This window comes from Nothoprocta perdicaria, unplaced genomic scaffold (genome assembly GCF_003342845.1).
Source record: "Nothoprocta perdicaria isolate Ctin4 unplaced genomic scaffold, notPer1 scaffold_20, whole genome shotgun sequence".
Classification (NCBI taxonomy): domain Eukaryota; kingdom Metazoa; phylum Chordata; class Aves; order Tinamiformes; family Tinamidae; genus Nothoprocta; species Nothoprocta perdicaria.
The window spans coordinates 3,668,479-3,689,830 of record NW_020455205.1 but is presented as its reverse complement, the minus strand read 5'-3'; the positions used below and the strand labels follow the sequence as shown (position 1 = coordinate 3,689,830).

The 21,352-nt window shown below is 38.7% G+C and overlaps 1 protein-coding gene across 2 annotated transcripts; it reads right to left on the bottom strand.

The window, feature by feature from the left end:
* Positions 1-459: 459 nt before the first annotated feature.
* On the bottom strand, positions 460-21,188 carry LRRC8B (leucine rich repeat containing 8 VRAC subunit B). Of its 2 annotated transcripts, none has more exons than XM_026037861.1 (5): positions 21,170-21,188; positions 7,080-7,133; positions 6,305-6,404; positions 3,495-5,656; positions 460-2,570 (listed from the first exon to the last, which is right to left on the bottom strand). In XM_026037861.1, exons 4-5 carry the CDS (start codon positions 5,628-5,630, stop codon positions 2,298-2,300), a joined length of 2,409 nt encoding a protein of 802 aa, XP_025893646.1. In that variant the 5' UTR covers positions 5,631-5,656; positions 6,305-6,404; positions 7,080-7,133; positions 21,170-21,188; the 3' UTR covers positions 460-2,297. The 2 variants fall into 2 exon arrangements, with proteins under 2 accessions (XP_025893646.1, XP_025893645.1); XM_026037860.1 differs by lacking the exon at positions 21,170-21,188 and adding an exon at positions 17,767-17,839.
* Between the last annotated feature and the right edge of the window lie 164 nt (positions 21,189-21,352).

Here is a 21,352-nt window from a genome sequence, read left to right as displayed (position 1 = left end):
ATATTTCATTTCTAAAATTTGTATCCTCAAAGTATCTTTCTCCACATTATTTCACTTTGAAAGAACTAACATAAAATGAATACTTGATTCAAGATCATTGTTCACCTCTGTCATTTTGCTAAATACAGAAAAGCACAGGTAACGCTACCAAAAATTTGTGAAGATATCTGCCAAATCTATATGCACAATTACTCATCTAACCTCTTAAAACAGCTTTCCAATTCACTAAAATGGCTTTAAAGAAAAATTCTGCTGAATCCTTTTTAATAAGTTACTAGACTGCAAACCTTGCGTACCAAAGCCTAGCACAAAATGTTCTTCCATCTTAGGCTATAGAGTCCCGATACAGACTTACTCTAATTATTAACAGAACTTCAGCCACAAGGGTACAAATCAGTCTACTCCAGTTTAATCACACAGACCAAAGGCTAACTCTGTGGACCATGTCAATGCCATAAAGCTATTATAGAACAGAAAATTAACTGAAACTAGAGTTTGGAAGAGCTACGTATGGATTTTATCATACACACTGTTTTATAAATACAGTTTTGCATACAGAAGCAACTAATCAGTTTAAACTAGACATTTCTAAAATTAAATAAAAAGTATTGGTTGTGTCACGTTTGAGTTCCCTGAGAAGAAAGTGTCTGAACTACACAGGTCTTGGGAATGCAGTCAGTATAGTGAATAAACACAAACCTCTTGACTGCTACAGCACAAACATCTCAGACTTCCACGTTGATCAGACTTGCTTTAGACATTTTAATTCGCGTTAATCCTTACTCTCCAGAAGAGAGGCACTGAAATGGGAGCAAAAGGTGACAGTCTAATGCTAAAACTCATTTCTGTGAAAAGTTTACTATAAACTGGAAAATATAGTCTGTATGCTTGAGGAATACAAAGTCACTAAAAGCAGAGTTTACCAGATCTATTTAAGCCACAATTGAGCCTCCAGCCTTGAAAACTTCCACATACTACAAAGTTTTCTAGTATGCATTTCTGTAAAGAATGCTCCCCCTGCCCCTCTTCCCTGAGGCAGGGCTTACGTTTAGTGGACATGATAAATCCCAGGAGATTTAAAACTTCAAATCCAACAAATGAGCGCACAGCAAAAGAATGAGTAAAATCAAGAATCATTTTATTTCCATCCAGTTTTTCAAATATTAAGGATGGTGGTGTTAGACTCAGCTCCCTGTTATAACGTATAGGAACACGCCGTCTTTAGAAGCGTCAATGCTCGCAGTGTGTTCCCATTTTCCCCACCCCGCTACCCGTGAATGTGTGGATGCCTGGCCTGCTGTGACTGTGACTTGCACCTACCTAACACAGGTCTCCTTCATCCGCTCTCCCCAGCCACCAAGCTACAGCAACTGGCGGTGGAGAAAAAGCACTGAGGCAGTCAGTAAACAAGAGGTTAGAAAATATTAAATAGCAACATACACTACACAAACGCACGATATCCCCACAACACTCAGAAGACAACTTTGTTACTCAGCCTCACTCTGTTTGCCAGGAGGCAATTCATGAGGATCAATACTATGAAATTATTTGTTGTCCACTACATGTGCACAGCTTGTATTCCAGATTCTTCGGAGTTGACTGCCTACAAATTGGCTTAAATTCACTGTGTTTTTGTTATTTTGAAGACAAAATACTGAAGATAGTTTCAGGTATTATCTATGTGGTTTTAATAGCAACATTGAGACAGCCTCTTTGACAGTTACAGAATTAATGCTCAACACTTGTGAAAAAGCTTTAAAAAATTATGTTGAAAAATGATTTTCCGTATGCCCCATGCAACTGAACTGCACAAACAGTTCAAATTCTTAATTTAACATACTCTAAGTTAGCAAAGAGTTCACATTTGGAAACTGATCCCAGATAATTCTTGGTCCTCATATTGTAGGAAATGAAATCATTTAAAGTGATCACCATCAATAGAAAAAATTACCACGACGGGGGGGAAGCATATACACAGCCACTGTAGCCAGGCAATCAACTCTTTCATTCCAGACTATCGGAAACATTTATCGACTACATTTTTTTCCAGCCAGAACCCAAACAGTAATTCATATTTGAATATTCAAACATACGATTACCTGCCAAAGGCTTTTTTTTTTTTTTTTTTTTTAATAAGACCACACACTTTTCTTGTCTGATACAATCAGCTCAGTTGAGTGCATTTAAGTTTAGGACTTATCTGTAAACTGTGATCTCTCCTCCTCACCACCTGTACAGATCCTAGAGAGATACTAAGTAAAAGGCTTAAAGAAATGAAACTGTCAGTTCATCCGAGTTCAGCACTTATCCGAGCCTGCTTGCAGACGCTCCTTCATGCGAGGTGGAAGCGTCTTCAACAACCTTTCCTCTACAATCAGACTATTCCGTTTCAGAAACTGACACTCTTCCAGTTCTGCAGGAAGCGATTCGAGATAGTTTCCAATGAGCTCCAATTGAACAAGATTCAGTAGCTGACCCACACAAGGGGACAAATTCATCAGACTGTTATTTCCCAGAAGCAGAAATTGCAGTTTTCTGCACTGAAATAATCCTTCAGGCAGCATTTCAATCTAGAAAAAGGAAAGAAAAAAAGAAAATAACGTAAATTAAAATTTGTTAGCATAAATGCAGCTGCATGTTTTATCTTAGGTTAAAAGCTCTTAGCTTATAGAAGGTTAAAGAAAGGGGAAACTTCTAATGCTTTTCTAATTATATGGGGAAAAGCACAGCTTCAGCTGCCTGGGAACACATTTTTATATATATGTTTTATTATGAACACACTTCGCCACGGGAAGAGACCAAACAAGCAATGGTAAGAAGTTTGTGTGCGTAGGTAGATAGCAGGGGAGCTAAACGGGCTGCTCCTAAAGACTCATTTAATGAAAACCAAAGACTCTGTGGGGAGACACTAGCATCTCAGTGCTGGCAACGCGAACAAGCAGCTGCCACACAGGGCAGTTGTAACTCAATCCTGGTCTACACTACAGACACTAACACCCCAGAACAACCTAAGCTCCAACAGAGCCCTAGGCCATCAACCCAACCCCACATTGCAGAGCCAGGCAGTTCAGTACTGCCCCTTAGCTGCCTGCTGTAATTATTTTCCTCCCGTCAACCACACAGAGAGATGAGCTCTTCACAACTCAGCTGTTCGCTACATCTTACCTTGACATTTTAAGGTAAAAATTACAATTGCACGTTTCTACTAAGATGCTATTCAGGTAAACAGCTGCAGGGAAAGGGAAGATACATTTCAGCAGCCAGTGAACCAGCTCTATTAATTAATCAAAGCCTTTACGTTTCTACAGACTGACTTAGTAGTCTTACACAAGTTTGATTATACAGAAACCTTAGCAATAAAATTGAAAGGTGGTGGTGATTTTCATTAGGTTTATGCTCATTATGAGCACTATGAGCATTTTGAACCAGACCCTGTTTCGGAAGAAAGACTACACTAAGTCAAGATTTTTTAAGTAATTAGAAGTTGTACTTACATGGTTTTTTGTCAAAGCCAAGTACTGCAGATTGGTCAGAAAACCGATTTCTTCAGGAATGGAAGTCAGCTTATTATAGCTAAGATCCAAATAGTGCAGCTTTTTACATAGAAATAGTTGCAATGGCACATTTTTAATATTATTATAATTTAGATACAGTTGTTCCAGGTTTGATAGTGCACCAATCTGCGCCGGGACATACGAAATGCTGTTGTGCCACAGTTTCAAACAAGAGAGGTTCTTAAGATGTTGAAAACTAATGATTTCTTCCACTGTTCGGAGATTATTCTCTTTTAAGTCAATTTCATGCAAATTGTTGAGGGTAAAAATTGAGTGGGGAATGCGCTCTAGATCACAGCAGATTAATTCCAAGGTTCTCAAGTTCACCAACTTCTTCAGGTTATTTAGCACTATCAGCTTATTTCCCTCATTGTTGATAGACAAGTGCTGTAAAGAAGGCAGAAGGTCTGTAACCACCTGAGGTATACGGGAAAGGTTGTTTTTTAAGTGAATTGATCTCAGATTTTTTAGCCCCTGAAAGCTTTCATTGTATATGGAGTTGTGATGATCTAGCATGAAATACCCTGTTAAGCACAATTCCTTTAGGTTTTTTAGGTGAAAGATCCAAGGTGGAATCCTCCCCATCTCACTAGATTTCAGACGCAATGTTTTCAGATTTTCTTCCAAAAAGCTCATTGCTGGATAATCCACGGTTAGTGACGAGTGATAAACATTGAGTTCTTTGAGATTGACTAGCTGGGACACAGCTGAGGGAAGTTTGGCTTCAGGAATAAGTTCCAAGGTTAGGACTTCTACTTCTGCCAGTTCAAATACACTGTCTGGAAGACCATTTAACATGAAAAGGTGAAGTTCAATCTTGTCCTGGGAATTTCTTACCAGTTTGTTTTTCAGTTTTTCCACTGACCACTGGTTGTTGAGATTTATCTGTTTCAGTTTATTTTCACTCAAATCAGACAGGAATATTGAGAATCGTTGTGAATAAAGAGGATCATATTGATCGGCCAAGTGGAGGATAAATGCAAAGTCATTCCTTACATCAGGTATATCACTATAATTACTTTTCTCTCTCAACTTCTCAAAGGAATATTGCTTAAGTGAACTTCTTAACATCCACCACAAACTGTAGGTACAAGTTAAGCCATAGAAGATCACTAAAACAACATAAAACGAAGCCAAAACTTTAAAAATTTCTGCTAGTGAATAGACACACTGGTACCTTTTATAGCCTGTAAAGGCTTGGACATCAACTACACAATCAATTTCAAGTGTAATAAAGGATAAATAATAGGGGACATAAATTACTATTATTACAAACACAATAACTTTGACTATTATCTGTTTCATATACACTGTATATATGACATCCTTCTCTTCAACATGTACTCTGAATTTCTTCACTTTTTCAAATATAGCTTTAGCTTGTTCCCCTTCTTTTTTGTCAAGAACGCTTGAGGAATTCTCTCGTCCAGTTGTTTCCAAGCCAGGCTGTGTATACGGCAGGGACTGTCTGCTTGCACCTATATCTACTGAATTACCAGGTGAGGAAATTGCTGCTTTTGATTTGGCAATGGGCAGGCTCCTCACAGACTGCTCGGCAACTGTTTCTGAGAGGGCACGCGTTGTCCACGGAGAATCAAAACACTTCTGCAGAATGGCTACAAAGTGCTCCAGCCTGGAGCTCGTACTAGGATAGTAGAGCCAGAAATTACTGCAAGCCGCAAAAATAAAGGTATGCAGAAGCACTAGGTATGGAAAAAATTTGGCAAACCAGTGAAGCTGTCTCTCATAACAGACTGCATCGATGTAAGAATACTGCTGCCGGTGAAGATCGTTCTGGATTTTAAGTGGGATGATTATTTGTGCTGCGGAGCTAGAGGACATGTTAAGGTTGGTTTTAACTAAATCCCAAGGCACGGCACAGTGGTTGTCAAACTCGAGCTTGCAAGGAAGACAACACAACACCCTGGTTTGAGTGAGCTGGAGAGCCCCAGCGAGCACAGCCACTAGCAGCATTATCATGGTGAGGTAATACCAGAAGACGTCCCACCATGGCTTCAGGATGTGGTAGGATGACTGGGCATCTGCTAAGTATTTGAGTTCTGTTAGCGTGATCATGACTTTTGCCTGTGAGAGAACAGCAGCTGGTATGAAACAAAACAGAAAATACACTTAGTGACATAAACTGCCTTAACAGTTCTCTAGTAAACACCTGCAGCTTATCACTGCTTCCTCAATTTAAAATACATGCAACAGTGGCCTAGCATGCAAAGCACAGCAGAAGGATCCTAGATATCCTGACACTTAATCTTGGCTATTACCTCTCTTCTTTTATGGAAAATTACTTTTAAGGAAAATCATCCCTCTAGTTTATAAGTTTTTATGGATTAAATCATTCTACCCAAGCTGCCAAGAATAAATAGCGCACATAAAGTCCAAACCAGCAGTTTTTCATTGCATTACGTGCAATTCCTCACTTTGCCCTGCCAAGAGAATTACACATACTGACGGAATGAAAGTGTAGCTTTGTAATCATTCCTATATGAATGACAATGTATTTGTGCGATATTTGTGTAGACACACAAAAAATTACCTCCTCTGAAACAAAGCACTTACAATATCTGCTGCAACAGTTAAAAAGGAACAAGAGGGCTATGATGCAGGAGCTTTGCATTAGTGTTTGCAGCTAATTCTTGAATATTTAGCCAAGTTGTTCATTGTAATTGACAAAGTATTGACAAAATATTTACAAGATTAAACGCAAGTGTTATACCTTTGGAATTTGTACTTACCTTACTAATTAAAGAGAAGAAAATACACAGTACTCTTCAGTCAGGAGGTCTACACCTTTTAAAATTCCTTGGACATGCCATCTTTGCATTTGTCTTCATTCTGGAAGCATTGGAAAAGCATTTAGTAAACTTAAATATATGAAGCCATTATAAATAAAGAGCAAATATTTCAGCTTCATCAGGATTGTCTTTTTGTAAACATCAGGACCTTCTAAGATCTGAACTGCTACAGCTACATGAAGTGGACTGGAACATCTTCAGACACGATCATCTAGAATAGAAAGTCAGAGTCTTGCGTGACTTTGCCCTATTGCAGCTGAAAAGCACCATTTTATGAGCCTTATGTGTAATGGGAAAACAATACGAGCAATATGCAAGGCTTCGAGCACTGCAGTTCAAGCACAATTTTGACATATGTACATCTAGCAGAGAAGTAACAGTTTTCCAAAAACAAAGACCCATATTTTACTTCCTGAGCAGGCTGAGTGTCAGTGGCAATACCACTGACACCATCAGCCTATAGGAAACTTACTATAAAGTTAGGCTAAAGTATAGATATCAAAGAACAGTTCTCTCCTGTTTTATCAATATGCCCTTACTGGAAATTTCAGATCCAAACTGAAAATTGACAAGCTACTACAAAGAGACAAACAGCAGGAGTGAGGCAGCACCGTTTGCTTCTCCTGTGCTCACATTTGAATGGCAAAAACAGCCCCAAATGAGTTAATTTCCCTTGCTTTGATAAGCCCATTTTGAATAGCACTCGCAGACTTACCAGGCGCGCTCAACACCAAGCAACCGGAGGAGGCCACGTGGTTACAATCCACTCCTGGAGGGAAATAAAGCATCAGATCATGAAGCACTTGGATTCCAGTAGCTATTCCAATAATACTAAAGTAACAGTTTATTATTCCTTGCACAACAGAGTATTTAAGACACCATTTGACAACAAGACAGCAAGTGAGACAGAAGAAAAATAAAAAGGACACAGCTGGTTCCAAAGCTCTATTCTAGCACAGAAAAGCCTTGGCTCATCCAGCCACACTCATTTAAGATGGCATTCCTCCCAAATACTTAATTGGTCATCAACTGAAAGTTACTTTTCCTAAGGCAGAGATGAAGTAGCAGCAGTAGCACTGTCCCTTTCTGCACCAAAAGTCACCCAAGTGCAAGGGCTTTGAGTTCACATAAATAGTTAGCAACTAGTTCAATAGTTTTAGCCTGCATTTAGCCTGAAATGCTTTTGCAGATTCAGCTCAAGGGGTCAAAGTTGCTATAAGGCTAGGGCACAACTGCAAATGCATTCAAAATTAATTATTTTTGTATAATTCTCTGGGGTTTGAATATAAAATTATAGGTGTAAGAATAGGAAAAGATGCTGAAAATATCTGTGCTAAGGCACCCATTCCACACTGAGCATCACTGGATACTGCCTCAACTCATGTCAAACGTGCTTGATTTGAATGTAAATGAGAGGATAAAAACTAAACCTATCAATTCCAACCTAGAATTAAAACCAAAAGAAAGGTTTGGGATCGCGATTAACCAAGCAGCTAAGAACACACATTCAAGAGATGAACAAGCACAACGATGGAGCAGAAAAACAGGAGCAGAAGGTATGAATAACACAGGCTTCACAAAGAAAGCATTTAAAAGTCAAGATGATCACTGAATTGGCTGCAAGCTTAAAGCAGTATGAAAGGTCTAATTAGCATGATGAGAGAAATCACTTTTCTTCCTGACAAACACATTGGCCTCAGTAGTGACTTGGGCAAATCCCAATATTAAGACATTGCTTTTAGAATTGTTTATTAGAGATAGACTGATGTAAATTGAATAACACATCTTTACCTTTACTCATTGTAATACTTTATCTTAGCAGGCCACAACAGAAGTACAGTTCACTGACTCATCTCCTCTGATAATATATTTTTTCTTTTCTCTGAAGAGAATCCACAAGATTCTTAAATATAAAGCCTGCTTTAACATTTAAGACATTTTTCATGTTATAGCTGCTTTGCTTATTCGTTATCTACTTAAGACGACAGACTAGAGAGCTACAGCTGATCCATAAAAATATTCCTACCCAGAAAGGGTGTGTGCATGTGAGAGCACATGTGTATTTTTCCAGGAAAGGGCTCCACAAAGTTAGAATTACACTAACTACATCTCGCAGTGCCTGGCCCTCACCCGGTTTGTATCGAGTTCTCCCTCTGCCTGCTTTCTGTTGCCAAAGCTGAATTCAGAGGACAAAGAGTCATCTTGCAAAACAGCCATGTCTGAATCAAAATAGAAGGCAGACCCTTCAAGAGACTGATCGCGCAAGAAAGACCAAAACTGGAGGCAAATGCTATTATCCTAATATTTTTATATTTCTTTCCTTATTATAGAAATGAAATGTTTCTTTAATCATTTGAAACAGGTTTACAAAAATCTAAATCTATCCTACAAGATTAAAAGAAAAACAATCACAAGATATTGTATACATATATCACGGCAGACATGCAGATAAGGAGCTTTTAGTGGAACTGCAAAAAGCATTCCCAACCAAGCAACATGCTATTCTGAACTGTACAAACACTTGTACCAACTGGCCAGAGTTCCTGTGCGTTCTGACATAAACACCTCTCCTGCAAGCTGAGCTGCCCTCTCCTGCTTTTTGCCTTTCCTTTAATGTAAGCTTTGAAAGAAGTTATGCAATCATCATTTTACTTAGTTCTTCATTCTTAACTTGTTTTCTATTATCTTTCAGTGGTATCATTGGGTAAGAAATCAAGAGTAGACCGTGACACACAGAAATAGGTCTCAATGAGAAGTTTAACACTGCTGCCAGTTCCTACGAAACACAAATTGCCATGTTTCTAGCTTATTCCCAAATTCCTTTCAACACTTCTTGCTTATTCGTGAATTCCCTTCAATAGAAACCAGCTGCAGAAACTACTAGAGAAATACAGGAAGGTAAAAGCACAGGAGCATCATTTACTCCTACAAAAACATACACACACAGTTTTAGTACATTCTAATTTCTGTCTTGGTCAGTGAAATACTACAAACATAAGAAAACTGACACTCAACAAATTTTAATAGAGCTATATCGTATGTATTTAGATGCACACATAACCAAGCAGAGCTTTCCTGAACAATTCCATAAGGCTGAAACGTGTTTTCTACATAGATTTTACAAGACTTGACCAGTGTAATTTGTACAGTCTGTTTATATAAAATGCTTCCTTTATTATCTCCCCACTCTGACCTTGATAGCTGTTAGTTTCTATTACAAACCCCAGAGAACACCCCATCTTTCTGTGGTTTTAGAATCCTTCGTAGTAAAGAAGATTAAGCATCACAATACTAAATGTTTAAGTATTTAAACTTGTCTTGCTGATAACTACTTTTTGAAAGCACTGCTAAAGCAGAAATATTGATTACAATTCTATTCACATGAAATAAAGCTTACTGTTAAAAGAATAAAGAGATTATAAGAACACACTACAAAAACATGATTAACACTGATATATCAAGCCATTTTTTTCTCCTTAAATTTTAAGTTTCTCAATTCAGATCCTACCTGCATAACCAAATGGAATAAGGCTGAAGTGCATGGGGCTTGCTAAATTTCATCTCCAGCAGCTTTCAACCCACATCAAAGACAGAAGAGCTTTTCAAGATGGCCTAATTCAATTGGCAAATTCTTTTCAGAGACAAGTCACAGATGTTGATCTCCAGGCTGGATAAGTTCTTAAGGAGAGTTACCCCTGACTATAACTGACCCTCAGCCCAGAAATATAAACATCATCACTTTCTAGGCAATTTTTAATTACTTCAAGCTTTAGAATCCTGGTCAAGAGAAACAAAGCTCAAAAACAAATTTAAGGGTGTATTTGTTTTAAAAAAAGTATTATTACTATAAACATCAAAAATCAGAGATGTTACTTGCTGTTGCACTATTTAGTCTCAAATTTGAGTACTGATTACATAACTTTAGGCACAGTCAGTTGTGGATGACTGAAGCAGCATCTTCTTCCCCAAAGGAAAAGGAACTATTTAAAACAAACAAAGTGCTGGCATGGAGCTTCCCCCCCCCCCCTTTTTTTTTTTTTAAGATAACATTGCATTTACTAGGTAGGCAATTGGTATTTTGGATACACTATGTTAATGTTAATTGAAAAAAAAATCAACTTTCACAGCTGAAGTGTACCTTGACAAGTACACCAGTGACTCCTCTTACCTTGCGTTTTTCCCCCAGAGAACCACAGTGGTGAAGTTTTCAGTCAGTTTCTTTCGAGAAGAATAATATACTTAAGTAAATTTTTCCAAATTCATCGTTTTACCAGTTTTACCACCGTTATACCAAAGAAACATCACAAGCAGTTCCTGAACTACGCTACCAATTTAACTTCAGCCGGTTTATCGATATCACTTTTCTTCCAAAACTTTCAGGCAAAAATCATGCATTTATAAACTAACTTTGCAATTAATTTTGCTTAATGAGCTATTTTGAGCCCATCTCCCATGGGATTCCCTGTTCCCACTTAGTCTCGTAGACACACTACGAGTCTTCACTTGCAAATAGAGCCCTACAAACATTCCCAAAGAAAAACAGGTAACAATGAACCTTACTCTCAGCTTATGTAAATGCACCTTCTTTTGGAACTCTTTGCCACCATCTCATTTTTCCAATGTCCTTAAACAAGAGGAAGAACACATACTGCAAAAGCCACGGGGCAGGAAACTGCTAGGCATACTCTTAGCAAGGCACTCGCTGCAATCATCTCCTTTTATCAGCAAGTGATAGAGCACTTAATTCAAGCACAACATCTGCTACATGGTCTTTCAGAACTTGTATTTTGCCCACGTGTTCCCCCATGCAGATTCAGTTTGAGGATCTTCAGGAGAGGGATTTACTTTTGCACCAGCCCCCCACCCAGGGCAGATCAGCATTCAGACAAGATTAGAGAAAGCTCCTTTTCAGTTGGCTCTGAAGAAGGTCACCAGTGATAATTACACACATATAATTGATTATCCTTTTGTATTCAAAAGAAACTTGAAGACATTCCCAATCTCTGCAATAATCCATATATTCCTCAAGCACAGGCTTTCAAGATAATGGCAACAACATTATTTTAAGTTTCCCTAAGTTATTTTTAAATAAAAATATATATATTTTTTAAAAGTACGTCACCTTCCCAACTACCGATTACAAAAACAACACTTTGCACTGCTTATGCAAAGAATCCTAAAGGAAAATTCACTGAAACATGTTCTAGTTCATCCTAACGTTTAACTAATAAATTGACTATTTTAGTTTGTATTCTAACAGATGATTTGCCCTTGTTTGGTCAAAGAGATTTTTAAAAATTACTTCATTTGCATTTCACATACTCCCCTTTAATAAAGAATTATAAATAAAAAAAAGCAAGTCAGAACATCACACCGTTATGATCTACCAAAAGCCAGAGCCCTGGAAGCTCTGCTATCAGAAATCTTCCCAGGATTTCCTAAGGCAGCACCTCAAATCCATTATTGGGTTTCCTACACCACGAGTAGGAGTGCTAAAAAGAAAAAAACAAAACGTACAAAACCTAGACATACCACACAGCACCACCTAGACAACCAGCTCCTAGGCTAGGCCACACCATCCAATTTAGTCGCATCTCATTTATTTTCACCACAGAGGCTAGTATTTAAAACAAAACACACCCTGCCTCTCCCTTTTGGCTGCCTCTCCCTTTTTTGGCTCAACAGCATTTTCAGGTAAACCAAAATTCCTGCACCAATATAAAAAATAAATAAAAGCAGAGCATGCATTTCGACTATTGAGAGAACGACCAAAGCAATTCTAGGCTTCTAGGAGCACAGAATTGCATTTTAATTTGCCATTAGAACCAAGATGTCTTATAATGAAGTAAACAAATTAATGCAACTGTCAGTTTACGTTGGCTATAAAAATGGGACACACCCACAGAAGCAGAATCAGCTCGGGAGCTGTAAACTGAGACCAATTTAAAAACAAATTTAAAGCCAAACACGCACAAAGAATGCATCAAGGATCTCTTCTAGATAAGCCATCTTCTTTTTAAAATAATAGCAATTTTATATGAAATGGGAATGAGAGGGTATTGAGATATCAAGTTCAATCAGCAGGCTAGATACACTATATATTTTTCCCTTTAATATGGAGCTACATATCTCCTACCTGCCACCTCAATGTGCAAAGAACCTCATAAATCAAACTTATTCGGCCATTTTCTGAGGGCTGTCCAATACAGCTTCAGCCTTACATGTGTTGCCTTTTGGTCAGGCCTTGGACCAAGTTACAGAGATTATCACATCGAGTTCAAAGAAAAGATGTAAACAACATGACCATGCAGAGAGAAATAAAAGAAGTCCTGCACTTCCTGCTAAGTTTCTAACTGTGAAGAGCACAGTGAGACATTCAGCAAGTCTGCTGTATTTATGCGTTACTGGCTGACGAGACTGTCTCGTGCCAGCATCACCTTCAGATGCACCTTCACCATCCCCTCCTTGCACATCCTGCATGGGGAAAGCAGATGGATCCCCTCAGCCGTGCTCAGGAGCTCCTCTAGAACATGAGCATCAAACCAGCCTTGCCAGGACGTGTGCCAGTCTACACATTAAGCCAGGCCACCACCTGCACCACCACCATCCAGGTAGATAGCTGTCCATCCTAACCAGGTTGGACAGCTATGCTGAAAGACGTTTTCAGAGCACACAATCTCATGTCTACCCTGCAAGATACAGTTCCAGCAGAATCCCAACCATAACAAGTATGTTATGGTAGTGTTCAAACTACAGTAAAGAAACTGTGCTATTTGTCATAGCCTTCTGATTCTCTTTCATGCAACTGGCTTCAGGAAAGTGAGATCACGCTTCCACACACTTCAGCCCCCTTTCTGCAAAAAGGTGCAATATTCTCTGCACCTACAAATAAAATATTCAGGTGAGCATTTACAGTCAGTTTGAATCTTTCCATCCTCATTTTATAGTTGTCATGTGGACAAAGCAATTGGATTATTTCAAGCAGTAACATTCCAGTAAGTAAGAAAAACTTGCCACATGGTTTTGCAGAACAAGCTATTACCTGTCCATCTGTTTCCCAAGGGCAAGCTATGAGAGCTAATTAAAAACCAATTAAACAGAGACAAACAGAAGAATTCTTGCTTTGGTTTCCTAAGCAAAAGCCTGTTTTAGATTTCTAACTCATCTAAGGAGAAACGCTTCTGCAGAAAGGGATCCCCCTTTGAGCTAAGACTAACAGCCATCCAGGCTAACAGTGTTTGGAAGCAGTGGAGGTTTAGAGGGAAGGCACAAACCAACGTCAAAGCAGACACACATACACAGAAAGGAGTTAAAAGAGGACTTCCAGAAGTCAGCAGCTTTGAACCTGGCTAAAGTAGGAAACCTCTCATTTCAGCATGGACACTCTGCCTTCATCTGTGCTCAAAGGCAAGGACTGAAAATAAGTGGGAGCAATACTTACAGACAAAAGATTGCAATGTACTCAAGTTATCAACATCACCCTAAAGTCACACATGCTATCACAAGCCTAGAAACCACACAGAATAGCAAGAATCATCTATATTACAAAAATAAAAAAAAAACCTTCAGCTACAAATCCACTATTTTTCCCATTAAAAGTGGCTCTAAAATCCATTATTAAATTAAACAACCAGAAGTCAAAGTTAAACAGAGCTTGCCAGATCTAGATGTGTTTTATCTATAAAGTAACTGGTTTTCTAGACAAAGTAAGTGCAAAAGGTTTGATCTAGATTTCAGAGGACACAAAACCAAACCCCCACACTCAAGAGTGACTTCCCACTAAATCAACCAAGGCAAAGCTGTTAATTGTACAGAAGTTAGACAGGGAGACAGGCCACTGACCCTGCTGAATAAGTAACAATCAGCTTATGGAAAAAAGGAATTTGTAACTATATGAAGTGAGCAGTAGGAACAATACAAGATACAAAAACATGTAAATTGTTTTTTTTTTTTTTTTGCTTTAAATCATGACTCAATCCCTAAGAACAAGCATAAGAGGGTGGCGGTGGGGTAATTTACCTGTGCTATGCTTTTGTAAGAATATGAACGACCAGCCCTAAGAACAAAGGCTGTGCTCTATGAACAGGGAAGAACCTGGTTCTAGCAGTCCTGCACAGAGCCCATTCAGATGGCCAGAGCACACTAACATCCCAACTTAGGGAACCCACCACTGGCAAAAATTTTGAACTGCAAGACTTACTGCTGAGAGGAACAGTAACCCTTAGGAAGTCAGACTAAAAGGCAGCAGGGTTTCTAGCCTAGGAAAGGGATGACTGAGAATATCCCGGGCGGTGGGGGAGGGAATGGAACCGCATGGGAAAAACATCTGCCTCCTTGGACAGGGATGCAGAGTCTGCCTGTGCTCAGCTAGCGCTTCTTCAAAGCGGTGTGGGAGGAGACCTCTCTGCAGAGATGACTGCAGACATGCTGTGCAGTCAAGCTCGCCAGCCCAAATGTGCTGTGCAAGATACCAGGGAAGTGACACAGGTTATCCTCTCAAATAAAACCTAAGAAGAGGTAAAAACAGGCTTTCTTCACTGCTTCCCCCTCCGCAATTAGGTTTTAAAACCACTACTGCAGTGCTGAAGACAGAAGCTGCACACCAGGACTGCACACCAACCCTAACTCAAATCCCAAAGAGATCTCTGAGCAAATCTAAGCAGCAAACCCCAAAGCTCTCCTTGGCTCTTCATGCATTTTTTGCCCTCACAGGGATGAATAAAGCAAAAGCAATCTCAGCAGATGCAGGCTGGGACTCATGACCTAGGCATGCTGTGCTTTTTATGGCTTTCCCATCCCACACAACAGGAGGCTGCATGTCCTTCATCTCAGGACTAACCTTTCAGAGGTACAGAGAAACCTTCCAATCGCATGAAGTCAGGTTAAGATTTTCAACTTCATTATTCTTCTGCTTTGTTATTCTTGTAATCACATTCTCATGTCTTTCTCACACTGAGCAATATGAATGCACAACAAAAATACAAGAGTACCAGCAGTATCCCTCTGTTCTAAAGCATGCCTTATCAGTATCTACTGAGTTCCGTATATCAAGTACTTCGATAGGAATTTAATTTTTTACTTCTTTAGTTTCCACAAGTCAGATGCTCATTATATTCCTTCATTGAACTGCCATGCTTAAGACATCAAAAAGCAAAGCAGAGGAAAGCGACACTATTGAATATTGACTACTTAATGTTATGAAGCTTCTCTACCAGCAGATACTTTTATAAGAGTTTATCTTTGTTTTTCCAGGGCAGTAAAAGTACAGAGATCACCAACATAAAATAGCTAATACTTGGTTAAATATACACGCACACACACACAGACGTATTTTCTGGGGAAAATGGAGGGAGTTGGTCAAAAATGCTTTGTCTCTTTTCCATAGACCGATTCCCTCAAAAAACGAAGTGTCCCAGAGACACTACAAATGTCCAAGACATGCTCTCTGAGGTTACAGAGTTCCAGTAGGAAATAATGATATACATATAGAAATGCTGTATAAAGAAGCAGGAGTCTTGAGGTACATCCAGATACCCTAACTAGCTCTGAATTAGTTTCTGAAGTACCAGGAGCCTTCCTGCTGTCACAGCAGGATTCTTTGTGGACTGCAAAGACCGCTCAAGATGTCATGTAGGCATTTGGGTCAGTTCTGCAGTTCATGGAGATACTACAGTTATAACGAGACTCTAATATATATTTTATGGTAACATAATACCAGAACTACAGCATGCATTTGACATTTCTAGATGAAAAGAGGATTACAACATCAGACTGAGAGCAAGATGAAAGCAGCCAACATTTTTCCTACCTTCCTATAAGTTCTGCTAGCTTGGCTGCTAAATGCTACAACAGGAAAATATTTCAGAGCAGAGTGCCAAAATCTGATGTTTTGGATATTCAGAATGTCCAACCTACCGAAGTTTCTTAGCTCAGATAACTGATTTCTAATACAATAATCATGAGCAACTCCGTTAACAGGGTTGTTTACCCCTGATTTGCTGAATAGCTTTTGGCAGGCAATTTCATTTCTTTCTTCCTCAATCTCCCCAGTTGTAAAACTATAGTAATGTTTCTCACTTTCATAAAGTATTTCAATGAAAAATCCTATAGAATTACTAGGTAATAAAAAGGGGCTCTTATAGTTTATACAAAGGGTACTGTTATATTCTGCTGGAAGCACACATGCTATTAATCCTACTGGAGATCTGCCCCTCTCAGACAGTTATCTTTGCCTAACCTCAAATAAACTCATAAATATTTTATATTCTTTTTTTTTCTAGTTAGAATAAACTCAATATCCTTAAAATATGAACCTTTATCTAACATTAAGTTAAAAATTTCATTCTGTTCTAAAAAGGAAGCTGATTTTTAGCATTATACTACCAAGATCAAACAGTGACCTATCCAGGATAACAGAGGCCAAGAACAAAACAAAAAACGTGAACTGAGATCAGAAGTCAAATATATACCAAATAAATTATCTGTATATGAAGACATGATTACCACCACACTCTAGCATAGCTACAGGACTTAGGAACAATCAAAGGAAAAGTGTTTAGGTTTTAAGTTTTCCTGATTCTGCGTAAGTTTTATGAAGTCCTTCCAGAAGATTTCCACAGACCACACACAGAATTTAACTGCAACTAGAAAAATATAATTATCAGGGCAGCCATACAGAAACACATCTGATTTCACTCCATTAGTTCAGACATTGGAAAGCTGATTCAGGTTCAGCCGTGACTAGCATTTCTTCTTAGAGCAAAAAGCATTTTCTCTCGTCTAATAGGCAAGACAGTCATGCTTGAAAGCCAGCCTGACAAAGTGAAATATTTGATTTTAAATGTTCAGGCTAAACAGATAAGAAAGGGATGAGAATAATTCTAAACTCCAGTGCACATCTGTTTCAAATTTAGCTACTCTTTATACATACTGTTTCAAATTTAGCTACTCTTTATACATATATGCAAACTCTCCTGAAACTCACTTTATTTTTAACAATTCCCCCACTAAAGGGAAAAAAGGAGAGAAAATTCTGAAGCTCTGCAGATAAGCTAATCTGAAGTAAAAATGTGTTACCAATAGGGTGTTTGCTGTCTGCAGTCATCTCAACCTCTAAAATATCTTTCTATTCCATATATATTACATACTTGTTATATGGACAAAGGGCCTAGCTGCATTTTTCTTTTTTCTTTGAATAAGACAGAACGATTGAAGGACAAATTCCACATTACTGTACAAATAATTACTTAATTTGTAATACTTAATTCCTTATGCTTAGACACAACTTTTTACACTTCCATTATCATGTGCTATCAGAGACCACTTATAAAATGCAATGCCCAGAACTGTGTTAAATTTTAGAACCAGTGCAGATGAATGATGCATTAATCTTGCTTTCTTACCTCAACAAACACATTTGCGTAGTACCTGCGTTTGCTCGTCATACTTCCATTAAAGCCAAGATAGATTATGCAACATATACAGTCTTCCTCTGCCCAAAAATATTAACAGTAGGCTGACCAGGTGGCAATTATTTTAGATAGCTGCAGTGTTACAGGAACAAAACATTTTTCAGTATGAAACAGTAATTTCAAAAGACATATTTTACCAAAGAAAATTAAGAAATTAAGTTTAAATAAAGCAATCAAAAAACAAAAACAGAAAAAAATCCCATACTCAATCCCAGTGTTTTTGAGAAAATGACTAGTTTAAAGCAAAGTCAGCTAGTCAACTACCCTTTCAATAACTCCAGTTCAATAAAACAAATTTGAAATATCCCATTTCACTTCAATTAAGCAATGTTTTGTTGTTTTCCTGACTTTGAGTCAGTGTCATTGCAAAGGTAATGTTTAAACAACGTTAATATTTAAAGATAATGTTTGCTTAGAAAACAGCTTTCCTGCAGCACAAATGCACTAAACAATAAAAATCATTTTCACACTTCAATTTTTCATGGGCTAGAAGTGTGAATTTATCATTTTTGTTAATGGTTTAGCTACAGTCTACAAACAATTTCAACTTTTTTTTTCAGTTAAATCCCCTTGCATGCATTTTAGATTACACAGCAAGAACACCAACATTTCGCTTTCATTCAGAGGAAAATTGTTTTAAAGAGTAAATATTTTTGTTATTGTTAAAGTTCAAATGTGCACTTGTTGAATTCCAGCTCAGCAGACATTTGTACTTTCATGCAGAGGTTCTCTTGACTACCAGAAAATACCAAAATAAATATCCAGCAACTCAAACTATTCCTTGAATACCAATAGCTTGATCTCTATTTAAGGTCTTGGGGTCAGATGGGTGGGTTTGCTGGGTTTAAGCAAGACTTTTTTTTTTTTTTTTTTTTTTTAGATTTCAACATCACTTCAATAATGCTGAACTACAGTATTCTTTACTATAAGTCTGAAACTTCGGTTCCACAATAAACAGAACAAACCACAAGTTAGTATCTCCCAAATAAGCAAATCATATTTATAACACAACACTGTCAAACCTCCTAACAGCAGCAAAAACAAATAAAAATTGTTTTATTGCCATATTCCTTAACCACATGAGTGATTCCTTATTGACATTTATCTCTTCAGTTTCTTAGGCAACTACCTCCTCAACTAAAGTATGAGATAATTCTAGTTTAGAATATCAGATTTTACACACGATTTGAGACCTTGCATGATAGTCTTGCTCCCATAAGACTAATTCAGGATATGCAAACGCAGTATTTTGAAATGCAATGACATCAATAAAAATTAAATTCAAAATACTCCATTAAATTTTTTTTCTCCACAATTCTGCTCTGATAAATGGAAGTCTATGGAACTCCTTGCTGTAAATAAGACGACAATTTGCCAGCACTACATCCTAAACAGGATTCTCAACTGTTTTCTAGCTTCTTTCCAACATATTACACTCCTAGAAATTAGTCATATTAGCAATTGTAAATCAAATAATTGGAAGAGGAGAACACCCATATTATGAAACTTTAGCTTAGTATAGAATTGCAATTTGATTTTCACCAGTCAGGATTTGAATTCAAACTCATTTGTTGTAAACACAACCCAAGCACAACCTCAAATTAGAAAAAGTCTACATTCCAAGTCCAGTACAACTGATTTGAACATACATGCAAGATAATCTATACAAATATGCAGGTTAGATATTAATAACTTAAGACTGCATGACTCATAACAAGTTTTCTGACATTAACATGTCTGTTCATCTACGGCGTAATACCTGGGTAAACAAAACACAGGCTGCGGCCTCCCAGCTCTATTTACCACCTACCACAAGGCACAGCTGAAAGTTTTTGATGTGTGATTCTCAGTTCCACCCAGGACCTAAGTTGTGAATGCCCTATGTAGTAAATACCTAGCTCCAGCTGAAAAGAATCAAGCTAATTAATCAGAAGTTATCAGCAAATTAAGAATACACCTGTGTTTGTTGAGAAAAACATATGCTCAATACTGTAACTAAGCATTTAAATTACAACATTTTTGAAAATAAGAATATTAACTCCACTTCTCTCCTTTTCTCCGTGCTGCCTCCTCCTCCCACGGCATCTGAACCAACGGCCTTCATAACCACAGCAAAGTAACCACAAGAGCAACTTGAAAAAAAGACGACACCATGTGCAAGGCACCCTTTGGGCAGCACTTACAAGGGTGCCTACAGGAAGGCCAAAGAGATCCTGCAGGTGAGAGCCCGCGGTGTGGCCAGCGGCGAGATGCTCACACAGGCACTGCAGAGAGTAGGATCACCCTCACTCCTACCGCGGGGCATCCTACACTGAATTCCTACAGCCACACAGGATAGAGCCCAAGCTTCACCCAATCCAATAAATATTTTTGCAATATATTGTTATAGGAAGAGCCATCTTATCTTCCCCCACCTCTATCACTGCAGGCACCGCACTGACACTAAAAGAACACAAGATAATTTTTCTTTTATGTTCAGAAACCCACTGTAACGTTGGTCTCCAAAGCCCCTTTCACAATGCTGAAGTACTGGTGGATGTTTCATTAGCATTGCCGAACACGGCTAAAATCTATTCAACATGTTTTGATCAACTTCAAAGAGCAGCTCTATTAGTAACTTGCAAGAAAAGAAAGGCAATTTTCTTTTTCCCCATGAGACTCCCATTTTCCTGAGAAATTAAAAAAAAAAGTACAGAAATGAGCAGCCTTTCTCCCAGGAGCGCAAGGGAACACACACACTAATGCACTCATATACTTGCTACGAGTTCTGAATCCTCCCTTCTCCTCTACGTAAAAAGTTGAGGAGGTGAAAAGAAATGAAAAAAAAGAGGGGGAGAAAAGGGAATATTTCATTAAGATGAAGAGGAAACTAAAGAGTTTTAAGCAGAGACCTGTAGTACTATAATTTTTGTTTTGTTCTAAAGTAATAAAGCTATAGCAATGCTTTAAGCAGTCAAGAAAAGCCTGGAGAAGGCTTGTAACCCATCTCAATCCTTGGTCCTACGCTGGAGAGGCTCCTTTCTACGCTCATTCCGTGTCTCCTGCTGGGCTCAGCACCAGAGGACTGGAGACAAGCATTGTGAGGGGCAGAAACCATCCTTCGCTCTGCAGTGCATCACACAGAGTAAAGAAAACATATCAAACTTACACACTACTTAATAAGCTTTACCAGCTATACCCTGTAAGAGCGCAGCAGTTGCATGCTGGGGTCCTTTTCTTCTCCACCTGCTCACGGTTCAGGAGCCCGGGAGCAGCTGCCCTCTCTGCTGAGCACCTGGGCACGTCTGCTCTCCAAGATATCGAGCTTTAAGTTAAAACCCGTGCCTTGCCTTACCGCTTCAGCGGGCGGGCTGGGAGAGCTGCAGCCCCGCACAAGGAGCGGGCTGGAGGAAACAACGGCGCCGGCTGCGGCCGCTCCTCCCGCTGCCTCGACGCTACGTGTTCTTAACGGCCGCGGGCGCAGCGCGTGCCCGGCACAGCCCACGCGGACGTGCCCGGGGGAGGCCGCCGCGGCGGC